A 17,500-nucleotide genomic window follows, 5' to 3' on the forward strand; every position below is an offset into this window, starting at 1 on the left:
TAACACAGTCTTGTGTTACAGATGTGTTGTATGTAGATTATCTTTCGTCATTGCATGCGGTTGGTTACCGAAGATAACCATTGACTGAGGGGGATAACACTTAATTCATACATTTTGTTTTCCACTGTATCTGTATCATATAAATGGTCCTCACTAATGTTCATTATAAGATCATTATCAACTCCATGTCTCATTGGAGGGCTGGGACAGTTCATAAACCTGCCTACCAGTGACATCATCGATGGGGATTCCAAGCTAATAAACCCTACAGCCTTTCTCTTCCTAGAAAGTTGGCATGCTGATATACAGTAGAAGCTATTGTTTTTGCATTAACAAAATAAAAAAATACAGTTTGAAATCTTGTTTGGAATGACCAAACCTGCCTCCTGATGAGGTCACTGGTTGGCAGGTTTATGAACTGACAGCCCTTCTCTGAGACACAATCTTTGCTTCTGGGGTCCCAGCTGGAACAAAATATATTGAGATGGGGGTCCACAGTCAAATACACATAAATGTGGGGGTCCTTGACATGGAACAACTGATATAGTAGCAACCATTTCAGAAGACATTTTTAGAAACAGCCTCAGGTCGAACGGAAGGTGTCAGGAAGGGGGTACGGGGAGAGTTTACATGCTAAGGGCTGAGGTGGATGTACAGATATGTAGGCCTACTTGGTTATATTCTATAGGTGTTACTGCACACATGTATCATGTATGTATCGGTTTATATTTCTATTCATATAGCTTTACGTGGGTGTGTCATGCCATCGCATTACGTTTGTTATTTTGGGGGTGATTACAGTGTGCGGGGTAGGAGCGGCTATGGGGGTGACTACAGTGTGCGGGGTAGGAGCGGCTATGGGAGAGCTTTTATCTGTTGTCTGCATGAATGTTATTTGTTCTGCATGTTATACTCTATGTGCATACATAACGTTCAGCATGCATCGGTCTGTAATTGTATTTAAACAGCTTTACATGCGTATGTCAAGTCACAGAAGATTGTTATTTCGGGGGCGAATATGTGGGGTGGGAGTGGCCGGTTATGGGAGAGCGAAATTGAGATGATGGCATCCCAAGGGGTTTATCCTCCTAATGAAGGTAGATTATTACGACGGCATAACTGTTGCCTCTTCCTACTTCCTGGAGTAAGCCTTGCCGAGCCGTGTGGCCCATAGGGCAGGAGCCTATCTTCTGTAGCATAAAGCAGCTTGATGTAGGCTTTACAAGTACATCCCCTGGACATGGCGCTAATATGACACAGGGACTTACCCCCAATCCAATCCTTGATGCCATTTGTGCAGTCTCAGGGCGGACACTCCAACTACAGAATAAAATAGAACATCCGATCTTGGTGCTGAGCCAAACTGTTATACTAACGGATATCATGAAGAAAAGCAAAGGCTCGCAATTCACTTTTGTAATGCTCCAAGTATTTATTCACAATCACAGCAGGCAGGACATACAACTCCAACTCCAACAGCACTGAGCTGGTTCCTGGAGTGTTGTGTGCACATAATGACTGTATGCTGTTGTCTGTTTTTCAGGGGTGTTTTTAATTCCCTACGTGCTGATCTGCTTCGTGGGAGGGATTCCCATATTCTTCCTGGAGATCGCTCTGGGACAGTTCATGAAAGCTGGAAGTATCAATGTCTGGAACATCGCTCCCCTTTTTAAAGGTACTACCCACGCACGCACTACTGCAACCTTATGTTTAGGGAGTCCTGCTAGACCTGTGGTTCTCAAAGTGGGGTCGGAGGACCTCCAGGGGTCCTTAAGTGGGTTCCAGGAGGTCCCCAACAAAATATGTTAACATATAGTAGATCAAAATCAGTTGAACCACTTTAAAAACACGCCTAAAAAAATTATATTAAAGTTGTGAAAAGCATGGAATAGTTTTGAAACATTTAAAGGGTTAGTTCAGATTTTTCAACTTAAAGCTGTAGGAAATATTTTCCATTAATATAGTCGTTGCAAAAGTATGAATTGATTGCCTGAGTCCCGGGGTGGGAGTTCTGGTCTGTATTTTTGGTGAATATTAAGTAGTTCTGGTCATTTTCTGTGGTTTCTTTAAAAATAAATTAATCCACAAAACTAGCATAATTTGTATTGTTGACCTATTTCTACCATAAAGAGCAACTTTTGTTCAGCTTTGACCCCTTTCTGTCACATGGAACTATTGTTTTGTGCTGCTGCTAGCGTAGTGATACTGGAAACAAAAATAGTTCCATGTGAACTAACCCTGTAACAACACAAATCTTGTATGGGGGTCTCTGGCACAAAATGTTTTCAGATGGGCGTCCGCCGCCAAATACAAATTAATTTGGGGGTTCTTGACATGAAAAGGTTTACACTGGCCCTGGACATGAACTCTCACCTTAAAAACAGACGCGTGACTAATGTGTCATATGGTCAGGGTGGAGTGGCGTGTTTAATGTAGATGTGAGAGTGCAGATAAAGTGATAACAGTCTTCTAATGTACTTATCACTATAAAAGTGATAACGTGGTGTGAAAGTACAGTAGTCAGGTGTGTGTGTGTGTGTGTGTGTGTGTGTGTGTGTGTGTGTGTGTGTGTGTGTGTGTGTGTGTGTGTGTGTGTGTGTGTGTGTGTGTGTGTGTGTGTGTGTGTGTGTGTGTGTGTGTGTGTGTGTGTGTGTGTACGTGTCATGAGTCACATGATTGCTACTGGAAAACTACCAGCCTATTATGAAACTGATACAAGGTTCAGCCGGTGTGATAACAACCTGCCAGACACACACACACACACACACACACACACACACACACACACACACACACACACACACACATGAAGCTGTGTTGCCAAAGGTGAGGGGGTCCATTAATACTACTGATCCCTATAGGTTAAATGTTGTACTTTATTGTTACATCTTGTGTACAGGTGCATACGACTAAAAGTTTTTCTGTTTTGTTTTGTTTTGTTTACACATTTAAGTTAATTAATTATCACAGAAATAATGGCAATTAACGATGTAATTGTGTTGTTTTTTTTGCATTGAACATTGGAACGTTACAATTTTCCGTTTAGGCTTCGTAATCAAAAATTGCACAGGGCAGACATGACAAATAACTTAATATAAAGAAATCACTGACACATTTAATCGTATTTTCTTTCCAAAGAAATTACAAAATAGCGGAAATAGTTGACCTACAAGCTTGTAGATCTGCTATTTCTGAAAATTTCAACATGGAAACCAGTGACGATTATACAAACAAAATTGTGATTATCTAAAAAAAAATCTGATTAGTCATAATCAGACATGATATGTCATAATTTGTGACTTGTGAATTGTGCCTACTGACCACTGAGACCCTCCGAGTTCCAGAGTATGATCCAAGGACACTCCGGGGTGTCCAGTGTCCTGCCGGATTTGAGTCTGATCCAAGGACAGGACACTCCAGGGTGTCCGATGTCCTGCTGGGTTTCTCTGAAGCTTGCGTCTCTTTAGGTCCCTAGCTGCTATCTTTATACAGTCACATGTGTTTTATTTCTGTCTAACAGTTTAACTTCCATGTCAGATTTACACCCAGTTATGCACTAACACTACCAGCCTGCTGCTGGTGGTCACTGGGAGCTGACCAGTACAACCACAGTCTTCTACTGTTGGTCTCTGGGAGGTGACCAGTACAACCACAGTCTTCTACTGTTGGTCACTGGGAGCTGACCAGTACAACCACAGTCTTCTACTGTTGGTCTCTGGGAGCTGACCAGTACAACCACAGTCTTCTACTGTTGGTCTCTGGGAGCTGACCAGTACAACCACAGTCTTCTACTGTTAGTCTCTGGGAGCTGACCAGTACAACCACAGTCTTCTACTGTTGGTCTCTGGGAGCTGACCAGTACAACCACAGTCTTCTACTGTTAGTCTCTGGGAGCTGACCAGTACAACCACAGTCTTCTACTGTTGGTCACTGGGAGCTGACCGCAGTACAACCACAGTCATCTACTGTTGGTCACTGGGAGCTGACCAGTACAACCACAGTCTTCTACTGTTGTACTGGGAGCTGACCAGTACAACCACAGTTTTCTACTGTAGTACTGCATGGGAGCTGACCAGTACAACCACAGTCTTCTACTGTTGGTCATGGGAGCTGACCAGTAGTCTTTTACTGTTGACTAGTACTTCCAAGTTATTTAGAATGTTATTGATAGTAGATGGTGGAGATGGACATGAAATGGGTTTGGGGGGAGTGTTCATCGGGAACGAGATTTAAACCCGCATTAGAGCCTATATGCGGCATGTGCCTGGACCGCTAGGCCTCGGAACAGTCTTCCTGTCTTTAGCTGATCCAAGTGAGCAGGGAGGGGTTTTAGGGGTTGATCATGGGTGCCATGCTGTTAGTTGCCTTGTGACTGTGTCTGCTGTTCATTGGCATTGTTTCATATGTCTGCCTGTCACAATTATTACATAATCGCCAAATCACAATTATTTGAGATAATCACTATTTTTGCATACTCGTTGATCATTTCCATTTTGAAAAATGTCCTTATGTTTTCAAAAATAGCGGAGATCTACAAGCTTACAACACGTCACGATTTTGACAATATTAAAAATTATTAAATATGTCATTGATTTCTATGTATGTTTAAGTTATTTGTCATATCTGCCCTGTGCAATGTGTGATTACGAAGCCTAAAAGGCAAACAGAAATACAAATTGTAACGTTCCAATGTTCAGTGCATAAAACACAATTATAATCGTTAATCACAATTTTTTGTGTGACAATTAATCGTTAACTTAAAAATGTAATCGTGAGAGAGAGTTTCCCCGGTTGGACGTAGTGCGTGGAGGGCACGTTATTCCAACCAGCTATGCTGACATTTCTGATGGTATATGTTCCTCTCCGATCTCCTCCAGGTCTGGGTTACTCATCCATGGTCATCGTGTTCTTTTGCAACACATACTACATCATGGTCCTGGCCTGGGGTTTCTACTACTTCATCAAGTCCTTCAACTCCGTCCTGCCCTGGTCCACCTGCGACAACCCGTGGAACAGTGAAAACTGCATCGAGAGCTTTCGATACGACATCTGCAAGAACGGCACCCTGGTGAACAGCACCCTGGCCAACGCCACCTTGCCTCCCAACATGACCTGCGAGGACCTGGCCAACGCACGCTCACCCATCATCGAGTTCTGGGAGTGAGTTCCTGCTTCTGTTCCGACAGCTTTTGTGTAGTGCGGTGTCGATTTAGTTTAATGACTTAAGCACCATATTATAGTTTAAACTTGAAATGGTTCTAGTGTAAAAATTCTTCTTCAGGTCTGCGAAGAAAACTCCCCCATTTGTTGTCAGCGGTGAAAAAAGGTCCTCACGTTTTTTACATAAGTAAAAGTATCAATACTGGCCTGGGCTGTGGCTCAGCGGTCCAGGTACCTTGGCCGGTAGTCCAAGTCTGGCAGTGTGCCACGGGTTCGACTCCCGATCCCGACGGCCTTTACTGCATGTCACTCCCCTATCTCTCTCCTCCATTTCCTGTCAGCCTACTGTCTGTCCCTCTATAAAAAATATAAAATAAAGGCGAAAGCCACAAAAAAACATTACCGGAAGTTCACCAAATCAGCTGGTAGCTCTTCAAAATAAGGGCTTACGGCTGAAAAGCCTGGCATTCTGCGCCAAACCACTAGATGGGGCTGTTGGCTGTGAAAGAGTTAACAGTCCTGCTCCTGAGATGCACCAGACCAGACTACAACAGGCTTGAGGCGCGGTGGAACCCCCTTGTGCTTAAAGTTTTCAAATAATTAGAGTAAAAGTACAATATTTGCCTCTTAGATAGTGGAGTAGAAGTAAATGTAGTGAAAACTGGAAATACTCCAATAAAGTAAAAGTACCTCAAAATTGTACAGTACTTGAAATGTACTTAGTTACTTGACACCACTGCCCCTTTGGCTGTAGTGCCAAAACTGCCAGCCAACATGTGCGCATGCACGCGCTCGCGCGCACACACAAACACATGCAAACACACGCACGCACACACGCACACATACACGCACACATACACGCACACATACACACACACATCTCTCTCTCACACACACACACACACGCACAGTCGCACGCACAGTCGCACACGCACACACACAAGGGCTGCTATCTTTACACAGTCACATGTGTGTTTTATTTTTGTCTTACAGTATGACTTCCTGGTCCGATTTACACAGGCTTACGTAGTAACAGCGGCATAGCTGTAGACAGTGAGGCGTTGGGCCCATGCCCACCACATGCATTTTGCGGTATGCTGGGGGAAGAGGTCCTACAGGGTGCCCGTGGGCCGGGGGGCCTATGCCCACCTGCGCTATGGTGGGGCGGAGGTCCCACAGGCCCGGTGCCCGTGGGGTAGGGGGGCTTGCACCCACCTGTGGTATGCCTGTGGACTGCATGCCGTTCATTGACCAATGAAGGGCTCTATGTTATTGGTTATTTTTCATGTCAAGGACCCCCAAATGAATGTGTATACCCCAAGCTGAACATATTTGTGATTTAAAAAGTGTTTAAAAATAATTTGACTTCAGAATGATTTACCACTACGCTCGGGGAGGGAAGCCGGGGGGCGCAGAGGGTGATATTGGTCAATGGTCATTGCAGGTATTGTACTCCAAAACTGTTCTTTTTCAGGATTCAAATTCATAAATAGTAAAAGTAGCAGATGGACAAGCTCAAAACGCGTCGCTTCGTACTAGGACATTAATTTATGAAATAACTAAAAAAACACAAAAGTTAAAATGGAAATAAGAGGTTTTTGCCCGACAGCAACTATATAGCCTACTGCCCCCCAGGGCATTATACACATACATACTGAATACACATAGTTAGTTACCACATGGCTGCTGCTGTTCATTAGAACCATGTGTCTACGCTGCCACCATATGACCATGGGGCAATCTGTGCCTACAGTATATACAGTATGTATGTCCCAGACCATGCTCAGCAGTGGTTCGCAAACATTTTTGGCTAATCGAGGTCACCCCTGTAATTAACTGTTTCATCCACGATTCCACGGCACCCCTGAATTACATTGTTACTTCATATTTTGTCATATTAACGACACATGAATATGTATAGGCCTATCTTTCACCCTAACATACAGTATGAAAACATGGGAGAATATCAATTTCCATTTAGGACAGATTGAATATAACCCCAGCATACCTATTCTGGGACGAACATTCACCAAAAATAGCCGATCTATCCACAAGCTCACAACTCGTTACAAGTTCACAACAGGACACGTTGTGAACTTGTAGATCTGCTATTAGGTGGAGAGACTTGGCGTACTGTAGGCTGAAAAAGAACACACCAAGTAAAGTCCAAGTAACATTGATAAATATTATCAAAGTATTCTGAGCCCACTTTGAGAAACCGCATGTACAGCATGCCTATAAGCAGGATCCACAGGGAACATGATCCACTGTCCGATACGTCATCTTTTGTGTCTATGCCCCAGGCAGGGCTCTTTGCTAGGCCCCCTATTGTTTCCACTCTACATTACATATCTTTGATGAATGTTCGCCCCCAGAATATAGGGACTTCAAAAAGTGTCTTGGCCTGGCAGGATGTCAGCATAAATAATTCCTCCTCAATTGACCGAGAGGTGTTTCTCTCCTCTCCTCTCTCTAGGCGCAAGGTGTTGAACATCTCAAATGGTTTGGATGAGCCTGGGGAGATGAACTGGGAGATGCTGTTGTGTCTGGTGGCTGTTTGGATCATGGTGTACTTCTGTGTGTGGAAGGGAGTCAAGTCTACCGGCAAGGTAACGCACACACGCACGCACACACGCACGCACGCACGCACGCACGCACGCACGCACGCACGCACGCACGCACGCACGCACGCACGCACGCACGCACGCACGCACGCACGCACGCACACACATGCGGCCTCAGCAGCTCCATGGATCTGTGCTGTCAGGGTCATTTGACACATAGTATAATATATATAGCTACCAGCGTGCTAAAGGCTATTGAGTTGGCCGTCTTGCATAACATGTCTAAAGGTCAGGGGTCATTCACGTGCAGGTTATAAATAGACCACTACTATGTTTGTCTGTCTGTGTGTGAGACTGTATATTCCTCGTGTTGTTCCTCGTGTGAGACTGTATATTCCTCGTGTTGTTCCTCGTGTGCTCTTAGAGAGAGAGAGAGAGAGAGAGAGAGAGAGAGAGAGAGAGAGAGAGAGAGAGACGGCAATGTTTTACAAAGTATAAAACAGGGCTTATAATATGCATATAATATTAATATAATATTCGAATATTTTTTTTAAATTGCATCGTTTATATACAAATGTTACCAGTATAATAATAATAACCAAAACAATATATTGGAAGTAGCCATAAGGAAAACAGGTTAGATATTCCAAATATTCCTGATGAGAAGCGTACAAATTTAATTGTGTTTTATGCATTGAACATACAATTACAATTTGTATTTCTGTTTTGCCTTTTAGGCTTCATAATCACAAATTGCACAGGGCAGATATGACAAATAACTTAAATATACAAAGAAATCACTGACATTTATTTTTAATATTGTTTACTTTCCAAAAATGTACAAAATAGTGGAAATAGTTTATCTAAAAGTTTACTGTAAGCTTGTAGATCTGCTATCGCTGCTATTTGTGAAAATGTATGGACATTTGTTTCAACATGGAAACAATTGACAAAAATAATTGTGATTATCTAAGATAATTGCGATTAGGCGATTATGTAATAATTTGACAGGCCTAGCAGAACGTTGAGGTGAGAGAGACTAGTGTGATGACTCACACTTGGACTACTTGCATACTTGAACCTAGTCAGTACCTAGGGGCGACTGTGGCTCAAGAGGTAGAGCAGGTCGTCCAATGATCCATGGGTCGGCGGTTCGAATCCCGGCTCCTCCTGTCTACATGTCGAAGTGTCCTTGGGCAAGACACTGAACCCCAAATTGCTCCCGATGTGCTGGTTGGTACCTTGCATGGCTTCCGCCGCAATCGGTGTATGAATGTGTGTGTGAATGGGTGAATGTAATGCACAATCTATGTAAAGCGCCTTGGATAAAGGCGCTATATAAATGCACCATTTACCATTTACCATTTACAGTGGCAGGAGCCACTGTACTGACTTTTATCAATGACTGTAGCTGTGGAGACACTTAATCAACACCAAAGAAAATCTACTGTACAAAAACAAAACGTCATCCTGGATGACAAAATGACTCCTGATGCCAGCACTGACTCAACACCGACTCCAAGGCCAAACCGGGGACTGTTTCTCATCGAGCCGTTTTCAACGTTGACAGATCAAATGTTTTATTTCCTCTTTTATTGAGTCAGTCCGAGCTTTTGTGTTGGTTTGTTTTATTTGGCGACACATTATATTAAGGGGAGTTAAGGACTGTTTGTTTGTAAACATAAACACAGCTAGTACTGCCATGATGACCATAAGTGACAATGGTCCATGTGACAATAAAGTTCATGATGGATAGTCTACACGTCCCTCCAGCTCTTTAGTAAACAGAAAATATGTCAGGATACCAATTTCTTTCTTTTTTATTTTTGTAATTCAAATGTTTATTTATTTTTAAAAGTGGTACAAAATACAGCTTAGGTACAATGCAGCACAGCCTAACAATATTACATAACAGCCAGTCCAAGAAACAAAAAAGAGAAAAAAGAAAAAAGGAATCCCAAGTAAAAGCACTGATCACATACAGGGTTCATACCAAATTAGTGCCCTTGTTCTGTCAAAGTCGTTCGTGCATTATGCAAATCCAAAATCTGTCCCATGTACGTAGGTCAGGAAGGATATAAATTTCATGCCAACCAGGAGAGAGAACTCACACAGGATGCACAACAGACAGACAGACCTACATATACATATACTGTACTTTAGTGTAAACTATATAATATTATATATAGCCTGTCTAGTAGTGTGTGTCAGGCTCTAATCACAATCTTACTCACTCTCCTGCTGTCACATGGTGTTTCCATGGCTACGATGGGGAGGGGGTGGTGCCTTAGCATTGTGAGGTGGCAGGAGGGGATTGGCCGGTGGAGAGAGGAGGCAGAATGACTGCAGTAGTACGTGACCTGAGAGAGAGGGGGAGAGAGAGGGGGAGAGAGAGAGAGAGAGGAGAGAGAGAGGAGAGAGAGAGAAGAGAGAGAGAGAGAGAGAGAAGAGAGAGAGAGAGAAGAGAGAGAGAGAGAAGAGAGAGAGAGAGAGAGAGAGAGAGAGAGAGAGAGAGAGAGAGAGAGAGAGAGAGAGAGAGAGAGAGAGAGAGAGAGAGAGAGAGAGAGAGAGAGAGAGAGAGAGAGAGAGAGAGAGAGAGAGAGAGAGAGAGAGAGAGAGAGAGAGAGAGAGAGAGAGAGAGAGAGAGAGAGAGAGAGAGAGAGAGAGAGAGAGAGAGAGAGAGAGAGGAGAGAGAGAGAGAGAGAGAGAGAGAGAGAGAGGAAAAGGAGGGGAGAGAGGAAGAGAGAGAGAGAGAGGAAGAGAGAGAGAGAGAGAGAGGAAAAGGAGGGGAGAGAGGGAGAGAGAGAGAGAGCTGCTGCACTTCAAGATGAGGTGGAATTCCAACTGCACTCTCTAACCTTCATAGAGTGAAGTTCTCAGTCGTCATGACTGATATCAGTCATTTTTACATGATTATTTAAGAGTATTTAGACTGGGTCAAACTAGCAATAGAATGCATCTTCTGTAATGGTTTAAAAAGCAAAGGTTGAAAGGCTCTGTGCTGGTTGGTTGTATGTAAGGCTAGCACAGACAGAATGACAATACCAAAACGTCATCATTCTGCATGAATGTGTTAATAATTTAGGAAATGTAGCGCTGGTGTGCGGGGGGTTCTTTCACGCCGTTTCACTAAATCACAGATTGGGTTCACTTCTGACCTGAGATTTGTTCTGTAGGCTACCTGTCAACCGCACCAAGACATCAGGTCACATACTTCCCACAGATTACAAACACACTGAAAACACTTTGATATCATGACTAATAACAAAAGGAAACCTCACATACTGTATAAGTGGTAACAGCAGGCAGCAACATTAGTGAGCTGTGGTGACAGGATAAGGACATCCAAGTGTTGATTTCATCAACTAAAACTACGACGATAAATGTTACCTGTTACCTTTTTTCACTGACGAAGCAAAAACTAAATGAAAAGTTAAGCTACGATGACTAAAACTAATAAATACTGACAATTACTTACTGACAATTTTGTCAACAAATATAAACTAGACTGAAATGTTATGGAGGGACTAGTGTCGAAGGGATCCATTAGAACAAAAAAACATTTTATGTTTGGTTGCGCTCTGAAAATAGTAGATCTACAAGCTCACAATGCGCGTCACCCTGTGATGCATTGTGAGCTTGTAGTTTGGCTATTTTAAGCATGCAACCAAGGGAAACGTCATTATGACACCATCAACCTATCATATGGTATGTGTATTCCTGCACATTACTCATCTTCGTATATGCATACTATAGTCTACCTTTCCACTTGAGCTGAAATGGCAAAAAAACTAAAAAACGTTTTAACCCATCTGTGTGTGTTTGTATGTCAGATTGTGTACTTCACAGCGACCTTCCCCTACGTGGTTCTCGTCATCCTATTGGTCAGAGGAGTCACACTTCCTGGTGCATACGATGGAATCATGTACTACATCTACCCTAATTGGTCCAAACTGGCTGAGGCACAGGTCAGTAATATTATACATACAGTATTACCACTACTACTACTATTACTAATACCTTTGTGACTCTTACTTTGATAGAACTTCATTCCTCAGTCAAAACCATAATTTATTGAGATATATTGGCCTATGTATGATTGTTTTTGAAGTCTGATGTCTCTCAAAACATCTTAGGTCGTTTTCACACCTCTATTTCGGTAGACTCGATGCGATTGGGCGGAGAAGTTGCATCATTTTTGCATATTTAATTTGCTGTGTTTGCCTGCACACTGGCTTAGTCAAGCGCAGCAGGGAACGTCAGTAGGGAACTTTATCAACGTGTTCAATTCATAAACTACACAGTGAAAATATGGTGAAAATGAAAATGATACTTCTAGTAATAGTTAGGATGTAGATAGGGTACGTGGATGCAGTGTGTTATCGGGGGAGACTGAGACGTTGTGTTGTCTAAATAAGTGATAGAGAAAGGCTGGTAATTCCAGACCATACATGTACATAACAGCTCATTGTTGGAGAGACTTGTAGATCTGACAGACCATACATAGCAGCTCATTGTTGGAGAGACTTGTAGATCTGACAGACCATACATAGCAGCTCATCGTTGGAGAGCCTTGTAGATCTGACAGACCATACATAGCAGCTCATTGTTGGAGAGACTTGTAGATCTGACAGACCATACATAACAGCTCATTGTTGGAGGGACTTGTAGATCTGACAGACCATACATAGCAGCTCATCGTTGGAGAGACTTGTAGATCTGACAGACCATACATAGCAGCTCATCGTTGGAGAGACTTGTAGATCTGACAGACCATACATAACAGCTCATCGTTGGAGAGACTTGTAGATCTGACAGACCATACATAGCAGTGCTCATCATTGGAGAGCCTTGTAGATCTGACAGACCATACATAGCAGTGCTCATCATTGGAGAGACTTGTAGATCTGAGAACAGTTGACCTCTCCTCCCTGCCACTGACCCTGTGACCTCTGACCTTTTCACCTTTAGGTGTGGATCGATGCCGGGACTCAGATCTTCTTCTCGTATGCCATCGGCCTGGGAGCTTTGACCGCCCTGGGCAGCTACAACCGATTTAACAACGACTGCTACAAGTGAGACACACACACATGCACGCACACGTACGCACGCACGCACGCACGCATGCACGCACACACACTTTTTCAACAAAGTCTACTTACTATAGAGGGTAGGCACATGCATAAGGCGCATGCATAAAGTGAGTGGCAAATCGAGTGGCAAAGTAATTTAACGTCGTTTAACATAGTTTAATACAATCAGATTTCGTTTCTGTAAGGATATATGGGCTGTCAAGGCCAGAACGTTTTTTTGCCACTCAGTAGGCGTTCCGGCATAACTTCCGGGTATGATGATGATGTCACGCTCATGCCCTCTATAGTATATACTGCTATATACTGTCTGTAAATGGAACCAAATCTCAGAGTTAAATTAACTTACATTTTACAATATAAATTGGGGTCTCAGAGATAGAAATGCCATTAAATGGGGGTCTGTAGCCTAATGCACATCAAACTGGGGGTCCTTGAAATTAAACCGGTTGAGAATCACTGCTATAGCCGTAAAAATCTTCTCTTATGGGTGTCCCTGGCTGCAGGCATATCTTTTCAAATGGGGGTCCGCGGTCACTTGACATGAAAAAGTTTGGGAACCACTGTTTTAGAAGGTTTAGAATAGGCCTCATGGGTTAAATGAACATGGGTTTACTGTGCGTGTGGTCCTGTGCAGAGATGCCTTCATGCTGGCTCTGATAAACAGCGGAACCAGTTTCTTTGCTGGGTTTGTGGTGTTCTCCATCCTGGGATTCATGGCTGCCGAACAGGGAGTGGATATCTCCCAGGTGGCCGAATCAGGTACACACACACACACACACACACACACACACACACACACACACACACACACACACACACACACACACACACACACACACACACACACACACACAGCCACGGAACATTTTGAAACATATTTCTTATTGTTTGTTTATAATGTGTCTGTGTTTATAGAAACTGTGAGTGTCTATTACTGTAAAAATGAATCACGGGTGATTTTATGAAATACTGTATGAATGAACACTGTCTTCAATACAACAAGATATCACTGAGAAACAGAGAGGAAGTGTGTGTTGGAGAGAGAGAGAGAGAGAGAGAGAGAGCGAGAGAGAGAGAGAGAGAGTGTGTGTGTGTGTGTGTGTGTGTGTGTACATGTGTGTGTACATGTGTGTGTGCGTGTGTGTGTGTGTGTGTGTGTGTGTGTGTGTGTGTGTGTGTGTGTGTGTGTGTGTGTGTGTGTGTGTGTGTGTGTGTGTGTGTGTGTGTGTGTGTGTGTGTGTGTGTGTGTGTGTGTGTGTGTGTGAACGTTGAGTGCTGGCACATGGAAAATACATGTATGGGAATGCATGCATGAGCGCATGTGCTGGTGTGTGTGGGTGTGTGGGTGTGTGTCTACAGTGTGTGTATGAGTGTGTATAAAATGTCTTTAACAAAAGTCACACAAACCAACATTACTAACACCTCAGATGTTGGGAGCAGTGTGTGTGTGTGAGAGTGTGTGTGGCCAGCCTGACTAACCAACTGTGTGCCTATTAATGGATCGGAGGTACATGCATCGCATCACACACACGCACACGCACACGCACACGCACACAGTAACAGCTGGTTAAATTTAGCGTCTCCAGAGAAGGTAGCATGCGTGCCGCATGCTTCTCTACCTCGCCCCTCCGACCTCTCTCTCCCTCTGTCCTTCTATCCTCTTCTCTACTCCCCTCTCTTTCTCTCTCTCTCCCCTCTGCTTGCATGCATGCTTCTCATCCCTTATGTTCTACAGTACTTGCATGCCAACCCCATCATAATGCATGTCTCTCTCTTTTCTCTCCTTCTCTGTCTGTCTCTCACAATATCTTACTCTCCACCTATCTCTCTCTCTCTCTCTCTTTCTGTATCTCCCTCTGTCACAATAACTTACTGTAAACCTGTCTCTCTGTCTCTCTCTGTGTGTGTCTTTGTCTCTGTATCTCTAGCCTGGGACGCATACCATTTTCAGGTTTCTGATCCGGTCAGGAACGGAAATAAGTTACATCATGTTGTAGTCACTGGTTTGTATATACCGGTAGTCATCAGGCCGGAACCAGAATTACCCAAAATAATTCCCTGAGATCAAAGGCATCATCATGTTAGGGCCTACCCAACAAAACCCTTGATGCAGCGTAGCTTATAGGAATAGTTTGTTTGGCATATCCATCTTCTGTTCCAGACAGAAGGGGATTGGGGGAACCAAAAAAAAAAAAGAAGAAGAAAAACATGGAACAAGGAAATCGGAACCACCATTTTTTTATTTTTTCTAGACCGGATCACACAGGCCTGTTTGGAACGAATACCAGGCTTTCCTCTGAGGTGGAAAGTCTGGTGACCCGAGGTTACTGTATGTGTCTCCCTCTGTGTCTCTCTCACAATATCTTGCTTTCCACCTCTCTCTTCTCTCTCGTATCTCTCCGTATCTCTCTCTCTCTTTCTCCCTTTCTCTGAATTAGGACCACTGGGAATTACTTCAGAGCATTAAGGGCTGTTTACACCAACAACGATAACTACAACCTTAACTATGAGACAGTTTGAAACCTGTTCAGACTCAAGTAGATGTCAGAATCCATAACACGAGTCTTGACTATCACGATGACAACAGTGGCAAACTACCCAAAGTGTTCTCAAAATAGGTGATCAGGTGCAGAGGCACAAAAAATAACCCAATTCCAGAAACGAAGAACTTTAATCTCAAAATCCCAAAAGTTTGACGAAAGTCACAAAAACGTAATTCCAAATCTCAAAAGATCTTTACTTTAAATGGCGTGTGAAGTCCAACACAAAATCCTTAATACAAAAATCGCAAAAGGCAAAGTCCATAAAAACACTTCTAGAAAGGCATGAGGGAACATGGGCCAAACACAAGGTTCACACACAACTAAGCACAGAACTGCTGGAACAGGTAGGGTTTAGATAGACAGGCAACCAGTCAGGGCAAAGGTAATCAAGGATAAGACACAGGTTAGGTGCAGGAGGCAGGCAAAAACAATAAACACAAGTTGAGAACAGAAAATGTCTGGAATGACTATCAAAACCCCTGACCCCTGACATTTCTTATTGCTGACACATCACTTATTGTTGAGATACTCTGAGCCGGATTATCCATACTGTATATTGCATTGAGCGAGTGCAGATAAACAGTAAGCAAAAACTATTTTTAAATGATGATCGTCATTACTTATTAATAAGAACTAGAGTGTTGCCCGTTGGTCTGTGACCTACAAATGGGTTTGGGAAACAGTGGTATAAGTTATCGCACTTGGTGTGGACAACCCTTAAAGCACATTTTCTACTAGTCAACCACATGGAGTTTCATTTGACATTTTGTCAAAGTCAACAAAATTGACTTCTTCCATCTAGGCCTACTCCTCACTGTTGGTTGAGTGTAACGTTACTGAGCTGGGATCTGGTCCTAGCACTCACTCCTTACTATTGGGTTGGTTGTAAGGATCTCATCCTTGTTCAGATAACCTGAATGCAATTATTCTTAATGACTGGGCGGGAACAAATTCCAGGTCAGGGGAATGTCACTGTGGAAGGTCTCTGTGGACAGCAGCTGTTGACTGAAAGCTGACACTGAGCATGACAGGAAGTGAACAGGTCGAAAGCAGGAAGCTATTTTAAAACCAGTGATGGGTAGCTGCCGTCAGTGTGGTGTGTGTGTGTGTGTGTGTGTGTGTGTGTGTGTGGGGGGGTCGACAGAAGTAGGTTGGCTGACACCGACTCCATGTGGAAACTGACCATATGCAGTTTCTAAATAGTTCCTCTCTGATTCTCACCCTATCGGTATGCAGCACGGTCGGGTATCTGGGCAGCTTCTTTTGGTGTTGCCAATCATAATCTGGGTCTCAACTTGTCTATTTGCGTCAACGCGCCCGTTTGTGTTGTGTTAACACGCCCGTGCCGCGCCATGTTTGACTGCAGCTACTTATGCAGACAGATCAGCTCATAATAATAATAATAATAATAATAATAATATCAGAATAATATTAACAATTTTAATAATAATACTCATAACATATATAATAACTTAATAATAGTGATGACAATAGTAAAACGGGTGTTTTTACCAGAAATATTATTTAATAAACAGTTGTATAACAGTCGTTATTAGTGTTTATTAGTTTAATTACAGGTCATTACATCTATTGTATTGGTGAATTCAGGGTAAATATTAGCCTGCAGTGTAAATGAAATTAAACTAAATGAAAACCTAGGTGATTATAGTTTGATACGATGTTGATTTACTTGTGCAGTGAAGAGCGTGTCTGCTGCCATTTATGCTCACTTCATATTCCGTCATACGACATGTTGCACACTGACAATCGCAGATCTACAAGCTTACAGCGCATCACATTGTGACAGGTTGTGAGCTTGTAGATCAGCTGTTTTTGGCATGCGACATGTCAGGCTGTGCATGGTGGTTGCGTTCACGGCGGTGTTGATTTTGACAGCAACTTTTGATTTGGTTTTAGTCAGAGTCTTTAGAATAAAATTCCATTTAGTTTTAGTAATCTGAAATGTTTTGCTTTTAGTCTAGTTAGACTAAATATAAGATTCCAGTCTATTAAGCTACAGATTTAGTTGACTAAAATGTATCGTAGGCGTCATAATGCCTGATTAATAAGTAGCTGCATGCGGAAAATAGCCGATCTACAAGCTCACAGCGCGTTGCTTGTGAGCTTGTACATCTGCTAT

General features: G+C 43.0%; 1 protein-coding gene across 1 annotated transcript in view; it reads left to right on the plus strand.

Annotated features, from left to right (window-relative positions):
- Positions 1–17,500, plus strand: part of slc6a8 (solute carrier family 6 member 8) — a gene marked incomplete at its 3' end in the record, with an annotated part of 59,300 nt that overhangs the window by 29,734 nt on the left and 12,066 nt on the right. The window contains exons 2-7 of the mRNA XM_079494766.1: positions 1,544–1,675; positions 4,878–5,160; positions 7,637–7,769; positions 11,558–11,692; positions 12,696–12,799; positions 13,452–13,576. Of these exons, the coding sequence (XP_079350892.1) occupies positions 1,544–1,675; positions 4,878–5,160; positions 7,637–7,769; positions 11,558–11,692; positions 12,696–12,799; positions 13,452–13,576 (912 nt within the window). The remainder of the gene's footprint in view (positions 1–1,543; positions 1,676–4,877; positions 5,161–7,636; positions 7,770–11,557; positions 11,693–12,695; positions 12,800–13,451; positions 13,577–17,500) is intronic.

Source organism: Electrona antarctica (genome assembly GCF_951216825.1).
Source record: "Electrona antarctica genome assembly, chromosome: 2".
Taxonomy (NCBI): domain Eukaryota; kingdom Metazoa; phylum Chordata; class Actinopteri; order Myctophiformes; family Myctophidae; genus Electrona; species Electrona antarctica.